The sequence below is a fragment of the Sebastes fasciatus genome, chromosome 19 (genome assembly GCF_043250625.1).
Source record: "Sebastes fasciatus isolate fSebFas1 chromosome 19, fSebFas1.pri, whole genome shotgun sequence".
Taxonomy (NCBI): Eukaryota; Metazoa; Chordata; class Actinopteri; order Perciformes; family Sebastidae; genus Sebastes; species Sebastes fasciatus.
Window position 1 is genome coordinate 21,058,904 of NC_133813.1, and position 17,872 is coordinate 21,076,775.

Sequence of the window (17,872 nt, forward strand, 5' to 3'; positions counted from 1 at the left end):
TATCTGGAGAAAGCTGTACAGACAAACAGAAGAAAACAACACAGTGAAACAAAGGCTTTTGAAAAGAAATGCTGTTGATGTGAACTCATGGCACCGTGTGCTGAAATGATTAAGTGTGGAGAGAGAGAGGGAGCCGAAGACTCAGTCCCACCAGCTTCACTCCTCCTCTGCCAGCACACATCTGCTGCTGAGGAGATGGGACCCTGATCCAGAGAGGAGTGTTTAATGCCTTGGAGACTGGTCTGCACAGCATGGCTGACCTCATCAGTGTGTTGTGAGAGAGAAAGTGGCGGAAAATCTCCACCTGGAGAGAATTTATATTGACCTTCTCTTTGGTTGAGCTGGTGCTTTCTCTTAAACTTGGGGTGATGTCCCAGTGCTGGTGCAGGCAGGTCCTGCTCGGTGTGGAACTGGGCATGCTGGTGGCGGTCCTGGTGGCCGGCAGCGCGGGGCAGATCCATGACAGGAGGGAGGCAGGGTCGTCCTGCTACGGAGGATTTGACCTGTACTTTGTTTTGGACAAGTGAGTGCTTCTACTTTTACTCAGCTTTTGGTGCATGACTCATCTGAGACAGCTTTGAAAACACAGGTGCAAATGATCTCCAGAAGACATTAATGGGCTACTTGCATGACAAACATGTGCTACTGTACTATAACTAGCAGCTTTAAAAGTAAAAGCAGCTTTAAGTTAACTGAAAATAGGACAGGTTTTTGGGCTGCGTAAAGACAAAAAGAATCAAATAGGTGACAACGAAGCTCAGTGCCTGTCAATCCAGCTGGCACACAAGGATATAATGTCTGTTTATTTTGAAATGTCACCTGTCCAGTTCCTTCTGCTTAAGGTGGCAGGTTAGTTAAATGTTGAATCATAAAAAGGTGAGAGAGTGAAACACTCATTCAGTCATCAGATCTGATGAGTTCTTGTGGTTTAGGATGTGGTTTGTGTCAACCACAACATTTTATAGCTCCATCATTTTCCAATTTTTGAAACCGAGGAGTAAACTTTGTTCATTTATTGTTAATTGATTAGTGATTTGGTCTAAAAATTGGGAAAAACGCCCATCGCATGTCTCAAGTGAGGTCTTCAAATGTCTTCTTTTGTCCGACCAACAGTTCAAAACTAGAAAATATTCAGTTTACAATCATATAAAGCAGAGAAATATTTACATTGGAGAAGCTGGAACTAGAGAATGGTTGGCACTTTTGCTTGAAAATGACTGAAAATGATGGATTGATTATCAAAAGATTAATTTCCTGTCAATCAACCAATCAATTAGTTGACTATTTGCAATTCTGTGTCATTTTGTTTACCAAACCCAGGAGCAGATTTCTAGAGACCTGAGTGCCCTGTCAGTGCAGACATAAGGGTTAAATTAACTGTCCATTAAACTGTCATGAAGCTAACGTGAAGCTCCTGAATGTCAAGTCATGTGTTCTTGTTTTGTTAGCCAGCTCATTTTAATGTTCTCCTGGATTAAGTTTTGTCACCTCCCTCTAAACAATCACATAAAAACACTAGTATCTATAACTTATAAGTTGACAGAAAGTGTCTTTTCACAACGATGAATCATTTGCAAAGTGCTGATGCATTTGCTTGATAAATGATAAAGTACCCTGCAGGGATTCCTGTTGTCAACGTGCGGCCACGTTTCACTGACAGGAGCTCACATTTAGTCCCGACTTCAGCTCTCTCTGCGTCAGTCTGCACAACCCTTTCTCCATTGGAGCCAGATGTTCCAGAGATCCAGAGTTTTTTGGCCGTCTCTGCGCTGGGACTCACATCACAGGATAAATGAAAACATAAGACAGGGAGGAGAAGAAGAAGAGAGGCAGTGCAGCGTGAGAAGAGGTTATGCATATTTGTGCTTTCATAATTGCTGACTTTGCTTTTAAAGCTAGATTCATCTTCTGATTGTTGGACTCGAGTCCGCACCTGTTTTCAACATCAGGAGTTGACATGAAGCTAAGCACATTTGAGAAAACGACGTGGCACTTCTTCACTTTTTGTTTGGTATTTTAAAAATGAGCAGTGAAGCCACATGAGAAAATGTGGAAATATTAAGCATCAGCACTCAGAAGGAAATACAAAAGGCTTAAAACTCACTGGCTTCTCTATGTGAAGTTTCACTATGTAGAAGACACAGATGGGCTTTCTCTATTTTCGGATATTTTATAGACCAAACGATTCAGCAGATTAATTAATAATGAAAATAATTATTAGATGTAAACAGTGCAAAAATGATGCAGTCCTTGATCGGCTCACATCACTATCTCAAAAGCCAACTCAAGCTTCAAAGGGGCATTCCACCTTTTTATGCATCACTTCAGTTAGTTCAGCTTCATCTATTTTGACCTTTTTTCTGTCTTTTGCGAGTCCTTAAACTGTAGCACATGCTTCAATGTTTACAGTATAGAGTAGATGCAAAGTGCAGTGTTTTATCTCGCTATATGATGTACAAGTTGATTCATTGTTTGTGTTCAACTACTAAAAGGACTGCATGACATAGAAACGTAGAAACTGGAGGGCATCTTATAACATTTTAGTTACTTGGTATTCCTTGAATCTTCTTCTCAGGTCTGGCAGTGTGCAACATTACTGGAATGAGATATACTACTTTGTTGACCACCTGGCTCACAAGTTTATCAGGTAGGTCTGCACAGACACATCAGATTTAAGGGGAGAAAAAATGTAACCAATGGATATCACCATGAAACTTCCCCAGTTGATTACTTACATTAAGACAATTGTTTTTAAGTTTTCTGAAAATGTATGTTTATATATGCAAATGATGTATTATCTTATCAAATTTGTGCTTATTTGCATAAATTTCCAGAACAGAAATCTGAACATTGGATAAAAACAGGTTGAAAATTCTTATATAATTTTGTTGACATATTAGAGTCAAAGGTTTTTATAGAGGGAATGTTGGATATCTGTTTTTTATCAATCAGAATCAGAAAATAATGTCAACAGCCATACAAAAAAAAACGTTTTTTAGGAATAAAATGTTCTATAAATCAGGCTATGAATGATATATGAACAACCCCCTCTGTAAAACCTTCAGAATATAGATAGGAATGAAATTGTAAAGTTTGGTTGGGTAAAGTGGAGATTTCTGGCTCAGAGTATGCAGAAAGACCTCATTTTGAGAAAACGGCCTTTAAATATGCATTGTAAAATTCCATACATTTTGAAGACACTACAGGGTAATAGGGTAAACATTTTAACCAACAGATATCACCAAGAACCTTTACCAGACAATTATCTTTTGTATCACAAGTTTTCTGAAATGTTATGTTTAAATATGCACGAGGCATTATCTAATGCTAAGTTTTGGTGAATTTAGGAGAAATCTACAGATGCAAGTAGACAAAGTGCAGTAAAATAAACACCTAGAGGTGTATTTTGGATGTTTTCTTTCGACTAGTCTGAAAGAAGACATGTTATGGAAGCAAAATATCCCAAAATATCAAAATGACCAGTGCATGAAAACACTATGTTTTTGCCTGAAATGTCTCACCTCAGAGAAAAATAACAGAATGTAAAACGTGACAGTCGTCTCTTCTTATTATTTTCCAGTCCTCAGCTGCGGATGTCTTTTATTGTATTTTCAACAGACGGAAGGACTCTCATGGCACTAACAGAAGACAGGTAGCCTACATACATGCGTAGCCTCACTCTTTTATTTATGTCTGTTGTATTTATTTGAGTGTAATTATCTCTTCCATTTCAATTAATATACATTCTTATTCTCATCAGAGAACAGATTCGGGCCGGACTGGAGGAGCTAAGCATGGTGCAGCCAGGTGGAGACACCTACATGCACAGAGGTTTTCAAAGAGTAAGACATCTGTTAAGTCAATGGGAAACTGATCCTACTTACCCAACAGTATGGCATTTAACTCTTTTTTAAATGAGGCCCATTTAAATTTATAGTCCGTCACTGACGCCTCTAATCTTCTCTCTCAGGCCAGCGAGCAAATATACTACGGGACTGGAGATGGTGAGCAGAACGTTTTCCTTTTTAACACTTAATCATTCCTTCTACTTTTTTTATCCATTCAAACATGTGGTAAAATCTTCATATGAAGACAGAATTAACAACAAAAACACGGCTATTTTTTTCCAATCTGTGGCTCTGACTTTCAGGTTACCGGACAGCCAGTGTTATCATCGCCCTGACGGACGGTGAACTGAGGGAAAATCAGTTTGACCTGGCACAAAGAGAGGTGACTTGAAAACCAGCTGAGTGTAATGCATAATTTAAACATTACAATAATTAACTTTTGTACCTTTCCTCAAACCAACCCTTTTCCCAAAAGCTGTTAATAATAATGCATAATGTGGCTTCATCAAATCAAATCAAATCAAATCAATTTATTTTTGTATAGCGTCAAATCACAACAGAAGTTATCTCAAGACGCCATGTAATAATGATTCATGTCACTTATGATTCATGTCACTAATGATTCATGTCACTTATTTTTCCCCTCACTTTGTTACTTGACTATAATATAAAATTACATAACTTAAATTGTAAATTCACAGTCAATTACCAACCCGGTCTCACAGGAAGGCGTATAAATAGCATGACATTACAAGGACATTCCGCTTGTCATAAGGACGCATTTTAGGCTTTTCTCGCGTCATTTGCACGCCACAAAACAAAACTAAGGTAACGTCCTCAGTTAGGTTGAGGTAACAAAACCACTTAGTTAGGTTTAGGAAAAACATCATGGATGGCCTTAAAATAAGTACGTAAACTAAGTAAAATACGTACAGAAACAACATAACATAACTCAGAGCGTAGCATATTTACGCAGATGTCAGTACAGACTACATAGCAAGAAGAACACAAGAAAGGCGTTCTTATTGCGTGCTAAATGCTTTGCGCATTATTGTGTAATTCATACGCTTTTTCGTACTAACGGGCTGGAATTACACACGACAGAGACGTTGCTGTGTTGTCCTCTTTGGGTTAAAAGCTTCCAGGTTTGTTTTGCTTGTGGTCACATGACTCTCAGTGATGTCACAGCAGATGTGTTCCAGCAGCTGGCATAATAACATTAGCAGCAACATCACTGATGGAGGCTTGTCCACAAGTGGAAAAAGCTTTAAAGTTTCGACCCATAAATAGCAGTGCAACTGCACTTTTCTCCCCATTGTGATTTACTGATTCATTCATCATTTTACTGAAGCTTATTTGTTGTTTGTGTAATGTCTCAGGCCGGCAGAGCGCGCCAGTTGGGCGCCACTGTGTACTGTGTGGGAGTAAAAGACTTCAATGAAACCCAGGTAAACCAATATGTCAACCAATAAACCAGTTAACCAGCGGATGAATCAATCAGTCCAAACTATAAGACATCAGTTAATCATTCAGTAATTTGTCTCGACAGCTTTCAACGATAGCTGACAGTGCGGAGCACGTCTTCCCGGTGAATGATGGATTTGAGGCGCTACAAGGGGTCATTGACTCGGTGCGAAAGACACAAGCATGGCACTTTCAGATCACAGAAAGATGATTAAATACCTCATCGCATGATTTAACCTACTGTACCTTTAGTTCAGCTTTTTATGTTATTATTTTCCCTCTCAGATCCTGAAGCGATCATGCATTGAGATCCTGGCCGTAGAGCCGTCCAGCATCTGTGAAGGAGGTAAAGAAAACACACAAACACCTGTGTTATTTATATTATACCATATTTAGTTTAGATATGACACTGTACTGTAATTGAAAGTTACATACAAGCATACAGTATATATATTACCAGATTACATTTATGACTATGTAAGCTTCTTCAAAAATACACATTGCACATCCTCCTGTAAAGACAAATGATATGATGATTATAAAATATTAAATATGTTCCATTTAATCACACTTCTTTCCAGAATCTTTCCAGGTGGTAATCAAAGGAAATGGTTTCCTTCACGCCCGAGACGTACAGAAAGTGCTCTGCAGCTTTCGCATCAATGACACAATTACTTTGAGTAAGTACATGCTCCAAGGTTTTACTAGAATTGAAACCAAAAAAAAAATAGTAGAATTGAAAACTTCTAATTTGAGATTAAAAAGGTTTTTTATGATGTCTTTTGTGGTTTTAAGATGTATTAATCCATACTTTTATAAATACGATGGGTCAAATCAGTGCGTAATGTGAAATGAGTAACTTGTATAGTGACAAACCCACATCAAATTTTCACCTGACTCTGCAGTCCTCCTCAGCTCTACAGAGCGTTTTAGCATCTTTCAGCTCATTGTTTTGGTTTTATAGCTTGCAATGCAACGTGCCCAGCACCAAACGGCAAACAGACAAAGTTAGCAACTAGCTGGTGAACATAGTGGAGTATTTAGCAGCTAACAGTTGTGGAAGAAGTACTTACCACAGTGTAAAATTAATCTATTACAAAAGTATTAGAATCAAATATAGACTTAGTATATATACAATATACAAGTATTAATAGGAAAAATACTTATTATTATGCAGAATGGCCCATAATAATAATTATTATATATTGGGTTATAATTATTGATGCAAATTTTAAATATTTAACTGCTGGGCAGCTTAATCTACAATAATATATAATAATGTATTAGTTGATTCAGATTATTAATACAAAATATACATTTGTACAGTAAATAAAGCTGTCAGAGAAATGTAATGCAATAAAAAGTACAATATAAAAAGTAGTATAAAGTACAATTATAAAGTAGCAGAAAATGGAAATACTCAAGTAAGGTACCTAAAAATTGTAGTTAAGTACTCTACTTGAGTAAATGTGCAGCTAAAGAGATGGATACTGTTGGTGGAGACCAAAATGGAGCTAAAAGAGAGTGAATATTGGAGTTACATGTATCAGTTCGCCAGACACATGACTTCAGATGATTGCTGTGTGTCTGCTGGATTTGTAAATAGGCAAATAACAAGTTAGCCATATTAACTTTACAAGGCTGCAATATGTTAAATGTGAGAGCTTGTGGTGCAGTTCTGCCCCAAAAGAGAAAAAAGACTGTAAACAGAAGGAAACGACTAGCATGGATCTGTTCAAACATAACATATTAACCAGTATACGTAACTGTATCACCTCATCCTCTGTTGTCCACGTTATATCGTGAAGCGATTGACTGAAGACAACAGGAGGTGTGTAGGTGTGTGAATCCAAACTATTAATAGATAGAATAGAAAAGCAGCAGTTTCCCTCAGCAGCCATTAACATCATTGTTCCAAGTTAGTTGTGGCCATACAGATGGGGACGGGCGGGGGGGAGAGCGGCTCTTTGCGGCTCACAATGATTTAAATCCCCGTCCTCCCCTCAAAAACCATCAACACCATCTTCCCCTTCTTTAAATCAGCTGGTATAACGCTCAACGAGTCTCAGATGTCTGCAGGGGAATGTGGATCTCATCAGGGACGAGCACTGTCTTTGCACACACTAGACACCCACTCAGCCAGGGTAAATAAACCACAACCCTCCCTCATTTGCTTCGTTTTCCATAAGGAGAGGAAGTCCAAGGATTCAATAACAAAAAAGAATATTTTGAGGCTTGAATCTCCTGAAGTTGCAGGACTGGTAGAGAAGAATCAAGCAAACGTTTTTCCTTTGCATCACTTTACTTTCTTTTTCACCAATGATTCTGACTTATCTTGTAATTTACCCCTCAAATCACATCATTAAAGCATATCATGATACAAATTCTTCTGTTAATTTCCGCAGTGAAAAGACCGTTGGTGGTGAGAGATACCTACCTTTTGTGCCCAGCTCCCGTTCTGGAAAAAGAGGGAACGTAAGTGATTACTGTTACCGTTCACAGACAGCCTGGGTCGTATTAGACTGAGTACTGAATGGGCCGACTTTCATCGCTCTAATTTACCATTCTCCTACCATTCCTACAGGTCTGCCACTCTCTACGTGAGCATGAATAATGGCCTGAGTTTCATATCAAGCTCCATCACAATTACTGCAGTCACTTGTGTGAGTACAATGTAAAGCAAGATCCGAACAGCCCTTTTTTTTTTTAAATCATTAGGTCCTAAAAGAGGTAAAATGCACTAATAGCTGAATCCAGAGTTATTTATCTTCCTCCGTTCATGTGAATGAGACCCAGACTGAGGGCTGGGAGGCGGTGTTAAAGGAAACGCTACTGCGCCTGCTGTATGGGCCCAATGGATACGGAAGATTGCTGGATGATCCGGGTACTTTTATAGTCAGAAGTCAAGCTTTTTTTTGCTTCATGCGCCACTGAGCAACTCTCATAGGAATGAACTCCGCCCCCGCCTCCAACCCTGAATCCAGTTCCCTTTATTCATCCATGGTGTGCGCCAGACGAGCAATTCTCATTGGAATAAATAGGCGCCATCTTGGGGTCTGGTATCCAGTTCTTATAATACATCCCTGCTTGACGCTGACAAGATGTTATACAATTTGAAAGTAATCCATAATGTTCTCTGAAACTATTTCTCACCCTGATAAATATTGTTCAGAAGACATGAAATAGCCAATTGATATGATGACTAGCTTTGGTTGAAAAGTGAAAGTTGTATCGATATAAAATAAATATAAAAATCATTTAAACACAAAAGCAAACTATGACGTTTTGACAAAGCAACATGAGGTTGAGTAAAGTTGTGTACAGGTTTGGTGCGGTATATACTCACCCTGGTTATTATGTCCTGTATCTATTCTCCCCTCTAGTCTGACGGGACCTTTGTGGCCATCGCTCTGCTCATCCTGCTGCTGCTGCTCACCATCCTTCTGCTGTGGTGGTTCTGGCCTCTCTGCTGCACTGTGGTACGGCGGCGATCATGGATCCTCTCGGACTGAAGAACATACAAATGTGTTTATGTTATAGGACACACCGACGCATATTACTTTTTTGTGTTTTTGCAGGTCATTCATGAACCACCTCCTCCAGTAATAGACGACAGCTCTGTAAGTAGTTTCTTCACATTTCTGCACCCATATTCATTTCTTTACAGTAATCATTACCTTGTTTGTGAATCATGGTCTCATGTATTTGCTTTCATCTTCAGGATGATGAGGATGGTTTTCCCAAGAAGAGGTGGCCCACGGTGGACGCATCGTACTACGGAGGACGTGGAGTCGGAGGCATCAAGAGAATGGAGGTAGAAAGAGAGAACGGCAACCCGGATAGCAAATGAATTAATATGTATTGAAAGTTAGTGTTCAACAATGTTTTCCTGATACTTTGAAACTGACTTAAAGTACATTCTTTAAGGGCATGTTCATGCATGTGAGCGTGCCCCACTGGCTAGCTCACGGCCGCCGCTCTGCACCGCTCTGCACCGCTCTGCACCGCTCTCATACAGCGGTTACAGCTGATAACGCTGTTGGGACCGACGGTGTTTGGCGTAGCGTAGCACCCACCCTCCGGTTCCACCCCAGGTTAACACCGTTAGCTCTTTCAGCAGTTTTGCCGTTGTTTTCACTGTTAGCACTGTTAGCTATGAGCCGCTGATTCAGCCGTCGCCATGTTGAGAGCATTGCAGAGGCAACAGAAATGCTCCCAATCTTGCATATAGCACCTTTAAATTCACCAAAATAGTGGAAATCTTAATCTTTAAAATCTCAATCAAATCATATTTATGTGTACGTTGCACAGAGGTCTTTCTTACACTGAATCAAACCTATACATGTGTTTTTAGTGCAACTAAATTCTGCTTTTTTCAATATCAAACATGAAATCTTTAAAATATTCAAATGAAATCGACTGCATGTCTGTATCCATGAACCGTCTTCAGGTTCATAGACGAAACACGTGGCGGTCTCGAGTCTAGCACGCGGCTACTTTGAGAGAGATCAAACACAAATACAGCAGGAATACAAAAGGAGACAGGAAGGGACTCATTCCTTAAAAAAAGATGAGTATGCAAGTCCATGCTGGAAGCGACTGAGTCACTTTGTTGCTGCGAGAGTCCAGATGAGGCCATCTGGCAAGTAAACTGCAAACATGACAGATTTACCAAAAGTCCGGAGGCTAGGATGTGTTCTCTGTTAGCAAGCTTGCGTGATTTGTTTGTGGTTGGTTACACAACAGGCCAGTGTCTTTGGTTTTTTGGCAGTCTGCTCAGGAGAAATGAAGGTGAACTCTTGTGTAAAGGCTTGGATTTTTGAAAGGAAGGAAAAGGTAAGCAGTGGAAAGAAAAGTCACGTTGTCAAGAGATTTCTTGTGGAATGAGAAGAGGCAGTCAGACATTTGAGCCCTGTGCTACCCGATACAGTATGTGAACAACAAAAAATGAGATGTCCGCAGGTCAAGAGGGACCAGATGTGTCTGCTGTCTAAGAGGATGAAGGTCAAGGACACAGAAGTGTGAAGTGCTTTACACACTGGTAGTACAGGCTGAGGAGTCTGTGCTGTGAACTCGAAGCCTTGAAGCGCCACCGCTTCCAAACAGAGCAACGGAAAATATGCACAGCTTCATTTAAGTGCGTTCTCTGCCAAGTTAAAGCCTTCATGGCCCGTCTGTGGCAGCTGTAAGGGAGTAAATCTGAGTAATGAACTTCCAAGGTTGCTTTGACAGAGCTGGTTTCACTCCCGACGTGATGGATCGTTCTCGACATTTACTTTAGCTTTTTTAGTGAGCATCGAGGTAATGATAAAACAACTTGAAAAAGTGCTTTAGTGAAACATTCTTTACATTTAAGAAGACAGGCTTCCTTTGGCAGTGGGTGTCTTGTGGAATTTTGAGGTTTTATGTTATAAAACAGGTTTAAATTAATTGCTGTTCTTTGAGAGGCTTAGGAAAAATCCCAAATCGGAAACTTTGGAACAGAAATTGTCGCAATTAAAATTTAGAGGTAAGGGAGCCAACTTCTGATTTCTTGCGGATTTCAGAGGACTGGGTTTAATTAAACTCCATGTAGACATGCCACAGACATCTGGATATGCAAGGAAAGAGTAATTTTTATATGTAAAAATAAAGCGTCAAGTTGTTGCGAAGATTGACATCATTGAGATCATTTACGACAGTCGCAGTCATTTAATGCAGAAGCAGAGGCATTTGGTAAAAATGGGTTCTCCTGGAGCTGATGTGATTAAATTGTCTTATGATCTCAAAATAACAATTTAAAAGTCAGCATGCCAACAAGCTCATAATGACAATGCTAGCAGGTTTAGCAGGTACAGTGTTGCATGATCACCATCTTAGATTAGTGAGTTAGCATGCTAACATTCACTACTTAGGACTAAATGCAAAGTATAGCCAAGGCTGATGGGAATGTCATTAGTTTTACAGGCATTTGGTCATAAACCAGCTATTGAACAACTATTGGAAAACCTGTCTATGGCGCTGCAGAAAAAGTTAAAAGGTACAGTGTGTAGGATTTGGCAACATCTCGTGGTTTGGTTGCAGATTGCAACCAACCGAGTATACCTCCGCTCAATCCTCCCTTTCCAAGACTGCGGTAACGTGAGCCGCCGAGTGGAAAAACCGTGGTAACGCCGTTCGCCTCGCTCAGAGGCCATCCTACTAGACCTCTTACCATAATAACACAATGGATGTCAGAGGGCGGCTGGCGGTACTATGGTTTTTTACTCTGAAACTCTCATTACTGCAGTTTCACAAGCGTGTCGGAGAACTACGCTGGCCTTTAGGCAACATAAAAACGTGGAGGGCTCTGTCTAGAGCCGGAGTTTGGTTTGTCCATTCAGGGCTACTGTAGAAACATGGCGGAGCAACATGGTGGACTCTGTGAAGAGGACCCGCTCCCTATGGAGATATGAAGGGCTCATTCTAAGCTAACGAAAACACAACAATTCTTAGCTTTGGGTGATTATACACTATTGAAAATGATATTCCATTTCTGCTAATAGATCATCCGAAATGCAACAAACACACTGGACTTTTAAGAAACAATGACAATCCATCCAATAGTTGTTTGAGATATTTCTCTAGAAACCAAAAAAGCTCATGGTAGCATGGTAGTAAAAGTCAGTGGATCACCAAAGCCAGTAGAATTCATCATCTGGTAACAATGAACTTCATGGCAATCCATCCAACAGTTCTTGAGCTATTTCGGTCTGGACTAAAATGGTGAAACATTACCAGAGCCACACTGCTAACGTGGCTAAAAATAATTGGAAACATGGCAGCTCTCTGCTTCCATAGCGAATGTAACCAAATATGATGGTTGATTTCCCATGCCTGCTATTCGTCACTGACCACAGAACAGTGCTGAAAGCTTTTGTTTCTGTTTAGGTCCGATGGGGAGATAAAGGCTCGACTGAAGAAGGAGCCAAATTGGAAAAAGCCAAAAACGCTCGAGTTGTGATGCCCGAGGAGGAGTTTGATCCACCACGGCCGTACTACAACGTGCACAAACCTATCCGCGCGCAGAAGTGGTACTCTCCCATCAAGGTGCTCCAGTTTTTTATTGTGTTATCTATTAATTCACTCAGGACTTTCGGGATTCGGTGCATGTTAGTCTTATTTTGTGCTTGATTTTGTAATTTGTAAGATGTCTGTTCATATTTTGCTTATTTTAAAGTTTTTTTAAGAGTATTAAATACTTTAACAAAAACTTCTGAGCTTAAGGTCCACTGCCTAGCTTTTTCCAGAGCTTTAAACCACATCTTATGGTCTTCCTCAGTTTGCTCAGTTGTCATAGAGACGTCTAACTGTCAGCAAATCTACTTCACAGCATGAATTACATAATGTTGACATATGTAATATACAGCATGATGTAAGTTCCAGATGTTTTAAAACACAAAGACCTCTTCCTTATGATGGCTACCATCCACCATTATCTAAAAATATTATTTGTCTGGGGAACGATGTGTGACCAGGAAATAGTTAATAAAATATGTTTCCTGACATATTAGTCAGCTGGATGGAGGGTAATACGAACCAGACATGAACCGAGTTCACCCCTGAATATGGAATCTGTTGAGCGGGTGTTATTTCTAACTAAATACAATCTTTGTTTATCTGTCGCTCTATCATTTAAAGCTTCCTATGCAAGAATCAAAAAGAGGCATCTGGAGCACAAAGTGGAGCAGATACAGTCTGGCAGTCACAAATAAACAGACAAACCCTGCTTGTTATTAACACAGTTTTCAAAAGGATTGTTGGTGCTGCACTGCCCACAGATTATGTTAAGGAGGACCTATTATGCTCATTTTCAGGTGCATACATATATGGGGTTTCTACTAGAACATGTTTACATGCTTTAATGTAATTAAAAACGCTTTATTTCTCTCATGCTGTCTGTGCTGCAGCACCTCTTTTCAACCTCTGCCTGAAATGCTCTGTTTGAGCGCTGAAAAGCCCAGTCTGATCTGATTGGTCAGCTGGCCCACTCTGTTGTGATTGGTCAACCAAACCAAACTCTTTGGACTTCGCTCCAGCTCTGCTCTAACTAGCTTTATTTGAGGGTGTGCCAAACTAGCCATTAGGCAGGCATTATGCAAATGTATTACTCGGTGACATCACCACTTTACAGAAGAAAAGGCGGGACTTCAATCAAGGCATTTCAGGCAGTTCATGAGCAGTGTTTCTGTGGGGGAAATTAACTTCCTTTGGCCTGGACGTTTGGCTTTGTGACCTTTGTAGACATTTTACATGCACAAAAAAACTATATAACACACTAAAGGAAAGGGAAAACGCACAAAAGCATAATAGGACCTCTGTAATATTACGGTTGTTATCAGAGATCACTGATATGATATATTGTTTTTTTATTTGTGCTGCCATCTGTGATCATCTCTCTACAGGGCAAACTGGATGCTTTGTGTGTCTTCCTGAGGAAAGGCTATGATCGAGTGTCTGTGATGCGACCTCATCCTGGAGACAAGGTGAGACACAACGACAAGCCAGAGACGACAGAATAATGGAAAGTTGTGACTTCCTCTAAGGAATGATGAAAAACAGGATCATCTCTTTACAGCTGTAAGATAAGAACACATTCAAAACAAAGCAGTTAATAAGATTGTAACCCGACCATGTCAACTTTTGGCAGACAGATGTGATAAAGAATTTACCAAGAGCTCAAATTCATGACCTCTGGAAATGAGGCACAAAGGAAGTTTGGAGCGAAGGATCACGGATCAGCAAAGGATCAGAATAATAGAAATCTTATCTGCAAGACATTAATTACACGTTTTCCATGGACTAAACATTTTTAAAAAGTCAAAGCTGCATCAAAGTGACTTTGAGCAAAACCCTCAAGTGTCAAAGAGAGTAGACAAAAGGTAAAAGCAACTGCAGTATTGTCTGGAGGAATGCTCTCGTCTGCAGAAGTCATTTAGAGTAGATGCTCCAGCTCCCAGCGTCAGCTCGACTGGGCTGGCAGGAATGCTGTTTCCTTCCATGACACTCACTAACGGAGGAATTTCCTCTTTCCATCTGTTGAGAGCTGTACCCCTCCAAGCCTGCCAATCGCTGTGCCACAGTAATTGTTCATGGAATATCTGCAGTTTAGCTTTTCTTTTACATCTCACATTGCACAGTTCATAAACAAAACCAGCCTCAATGATCTCTGATTACTTTTTGTTCTTCTTCATTACAGGGCAAGTGCATAAACTTCACCCGCGACAAATCCTACCCTGCTCCTCGCTATCCCATCTACAACCATGACTCCATGCCCGTCTACACTTTGCCCCACAGCTACCGGCGTCGTCCGTCAGAGGGCAGCCAAGTCTTCCATCTGCCCCCTTCGCCAACTTCAACGCTCCCCCCTCTGCCGTCCACTCCTCCCCCGTCCTCCACCACCCCTCCCATGTACACGCCACCTCCAAACAGAGCCCTGCCTCCTTCCAACATGGGCTCTATCTCTGCACCCCCGTCTCCAACTGGCACCCTACCGCCTCCACCTCAGGGTCCACCCCCGTGTAGAGCGCCTCCTCCGTCACGCCCTCCTCCACGCCCCACTCATGAGGACTTCTGATGATTAAAAAAAAAACACAAAAAAGGATCCGAGTTCTGCAGGATGGAAACCTGAAAGGATCCTGTTTAACTGTTTGACTGTTTAACGTTGAGGCTGCAGCCGGTGATTCAACTCAACACGCATGACGTGCCACGAACGATGACTTGAACATTTAGTGTATAGCGAGCACAGCTTTGGCTATTAAATGCTATTGGAGCTAAGCAATTTATTCATCTTTTAAGAACTTTTCTTACTAATATCAAATCAGACACATTGGTCAAGCATTGCGATGCGCTACAGAGTCGTATAAACTTGCATTTTAGCCTTTGCCTGATGTGAATCTTTTGATTCGAACGAATAGTTCACTGCTTTGCGCAGTGAAAAACTATAATCATTACTGAGTTTAAAGGGACTATTTGTAACTTTCAGAAATGCTTCTTAACAGCGACACCTGTGTCTGTCAAATCAACGAAAGTCAGCGTCGGGCTCGCGCTTGCTCGCTCTACATAGACATGAACGAGCATCGCTCAAAACAGTGAGGCGACATACGTCAGCTAAAACCACAATATCACTCTATATTTCAGCTGCTTGGCAGTAATGTTAGCTGACCAGACGAAGGTCTCTCCATGAATCACTGCTGATACTGTGTTTGCTTCTCCTGCCTCAGCGCAGGCTTCAGCAGCGGGGCTCCGCAGCGAGAAACTCGTCACCCTCCGCCCGCAGCCGGAGTGAACAGGGAGACACCGGCACCCAGTCGGTAACGAGACGACAAGGTTTCTCTCTGCAGAGTCCCGTCCCTTCACAAGACTCGGAAAACCTCTGTTTGTCTGGTGAAGCTGCAGCATTTATTTCTGCACAAACGTCCACTGTACATTCACTAGATATTCTCAGAGCTAAACTAACTCTTCTGCAGTGTGGAGTGAGCGCGCGTTCACGTCTAGAGGTGGAGCGAGTACGCGAGAATGCGCGCGCTGTCTGAGTGAAGGCAAGCAGGCAGAGGCGCGGGGACGCCAGCCACACGCGAGTGCGCATATGCGAGGGCGCATGTGTCCCGACCCGGTACATTTATACGCTTAAAACGTTACAAACAGTCCCTTTAACAGCTGAAAATCCAATGGCTCAGCAACTGCGTCATGTGTTTTATACATGCAAGACAGTGCCGTCTTGGAAAATGTATATTTTGTGAATGAATATTCATTAAATCACAGAAATATATACAGGATGTATATTTTCATGATCTTTTTAGGTAACAGTATGGAGGGCAGTTAAAGGAATAGTTTGACATTTTGGGAAGTAAATTTTTTTTGCTTTCTTGCCGAGAGTTGGATAAGAAGGTCGATACTACGGTTATGCTTATGGTAAATATAGAGCCAGCAGGTGACTTGTTTATGAAGTAAGTGACTATAATAGTTCCAGTGTGTCACTCCCCATTAAACTGCAACTTGCTGTTTTGACATTTATGTTTGTGTGTATGGACACACAAGGTTTAACTTGTTTATTGGTGAGTTTTAGAGCTGCTGGTAGGGACATTTTTTTATAACTTTTTCAGTGTGTAGACATGAGTGGTATCAATCCTCTCATCTAACTCTTAGCAAGAAAGTGTATTTCGCAAAATGTCAAACTATTCCATGAAGATTTATACATTAATGTCATAAACAGAGTCCCCTACAGAGAGACAAGCCCAATGAATGCTAATAAGATCTAAAACCATACAGTTAGAAACCAGAGACTTTAATTTGTAAAGCTGTCTGCAAGAAGCTCTCTAAACACAGGAGTTACATATTTGGCTGACTGTAAGTAGCTATTTAAAAGGGGACACACCTTTGGGACTGTCTATCAACCCACAAACTGTGAAATAAGACAACCCAGTCAGTTTTTTGTGGACTGCCTACTGCTTGATTCAACAAGCCATTCAGATTTGTCTCCCCTTCCTATGTGTCACATGTAGGATCATTAGAATATACCGCCCACAGCTTGACAACTACCTTTACAAAGGTGCACCATGTTTTTTTGCAAGCCAATCAGAGCCGACTGTTTTTTTTTGGGAGGGGGTCTTAAAGAGACAGGCGCTAAAACGGAGCATTTCAGACAGAGGGTGAATACAGGTATATTTAGACAGACAGTATGAGAAAAATAAAGTGTTCTTTGAACATTAAAGCATGAAAACATGTTCTAGAATTAACTAAACTTGCCACGGCAGTCGGTGTTACCGATGTTACACGGTGGTCGGGCACACACCGATTACATTATGTACCCACCGACCCCACTGTCGTTTTGCTTTTTTTTACAGAAATAAAACCCATTTAGTTCATTTTCGTGAAGTGAAAGTGTCTGCTCTGTACGGAGTCTCAGCTCAGAGTAGCAGGTGTCATATTTCACACACACGGAACGAGAGAGTTGAAAGACGAGACGATGGCGGAAGATTTGGTGTCGAAGCGATAAGCAAAAGCGCCTATTTGACAATATTTCAGATTTAAACCCAATGCTAAAAGGGAACCATAACGTTAATGAGGCAATCGCCGTGAGGAGGACGGAGCGGTCGCAGCCGGTGTGTGCGGCGGAGCAGCGCCGGGTGGAAACCTGCGGCCCTGCAGCGAAAGCTCTACCAGAAAGGCCAGACACCCGACGTTAAAGATCAAAGTAAGCGCGCTACACATATTGACCATCATCTTTTCTCGTAAAATGTCCGGTGTAATCGGTAACACTGGTGTCATAAGTTTATTAACCGGTGGGAAAATCCCTAGGAGAAACCCAAAATAAAAGTATGAACCAGGATATGAGCACGATATGTCCCCTTTAAAGTTACGTATAGCACCAACAAAAGTGACCTTTGGAAAACCACATTAGACTGATTTAGCGGCCAGGGCAGAACAGTGGTATTTAAGGAACAGATAAAAGATGTCTGTCATGCTGGCTCGCTGTCATGACTTACTGTCGGCCTACAAAGACCCTTCAATAGAAGAGGCATCGTTAATGTTATTAGTTA

General features: G+C 41.0%; 1 protein-coding gene across 1 annotated transcript; it reads left to right on the plus strand.

Annotated features, from left to right (window-relative positions):
• Positions 1 to 50: 50 nt before the first annotated feature.
• On the plus strand, positions 51 to 16,101 carry antxr1b (ANTXR cell adhesion molecule 1b). Its single transcript, XM_074618152.1, has 18 exons — positions 51 to 523; positions 2,576 to 2,647; positions 3,581 to 3,652; positions 3,761 to 3,842; positions 3,971 to 4,004; positions 4,151 to 4,230; positions 5,228 to 5,296; positions 5,398 to 5,478; positions 5,598 to 5,658; positions 5,894 to 5,992; positions 7,718 to 7,787; positions 7,897 to 7,975; positions 8,696 to 8,791; positions 8,891 to 8,932; positions 9,034 to 9,126; positions 12,222 to 12,380; positions 13,736 to 13,816; positions 14,530 to 16,101. The coding sequence occupies exons 1-18, from the start codon at positions 369 to 371 to the stop codon at positions 14,905 to 14,907; spliced, it is 1,803 nt and encodes a 600-aa protein (XP_074474253.1). The 5' UTR covers positions 51 to 368; the 3' UTR covers positions 14,908 to 16,101.
• Positions 16,102 to 17,872: the final 1,771 nt, after the last annotated feature.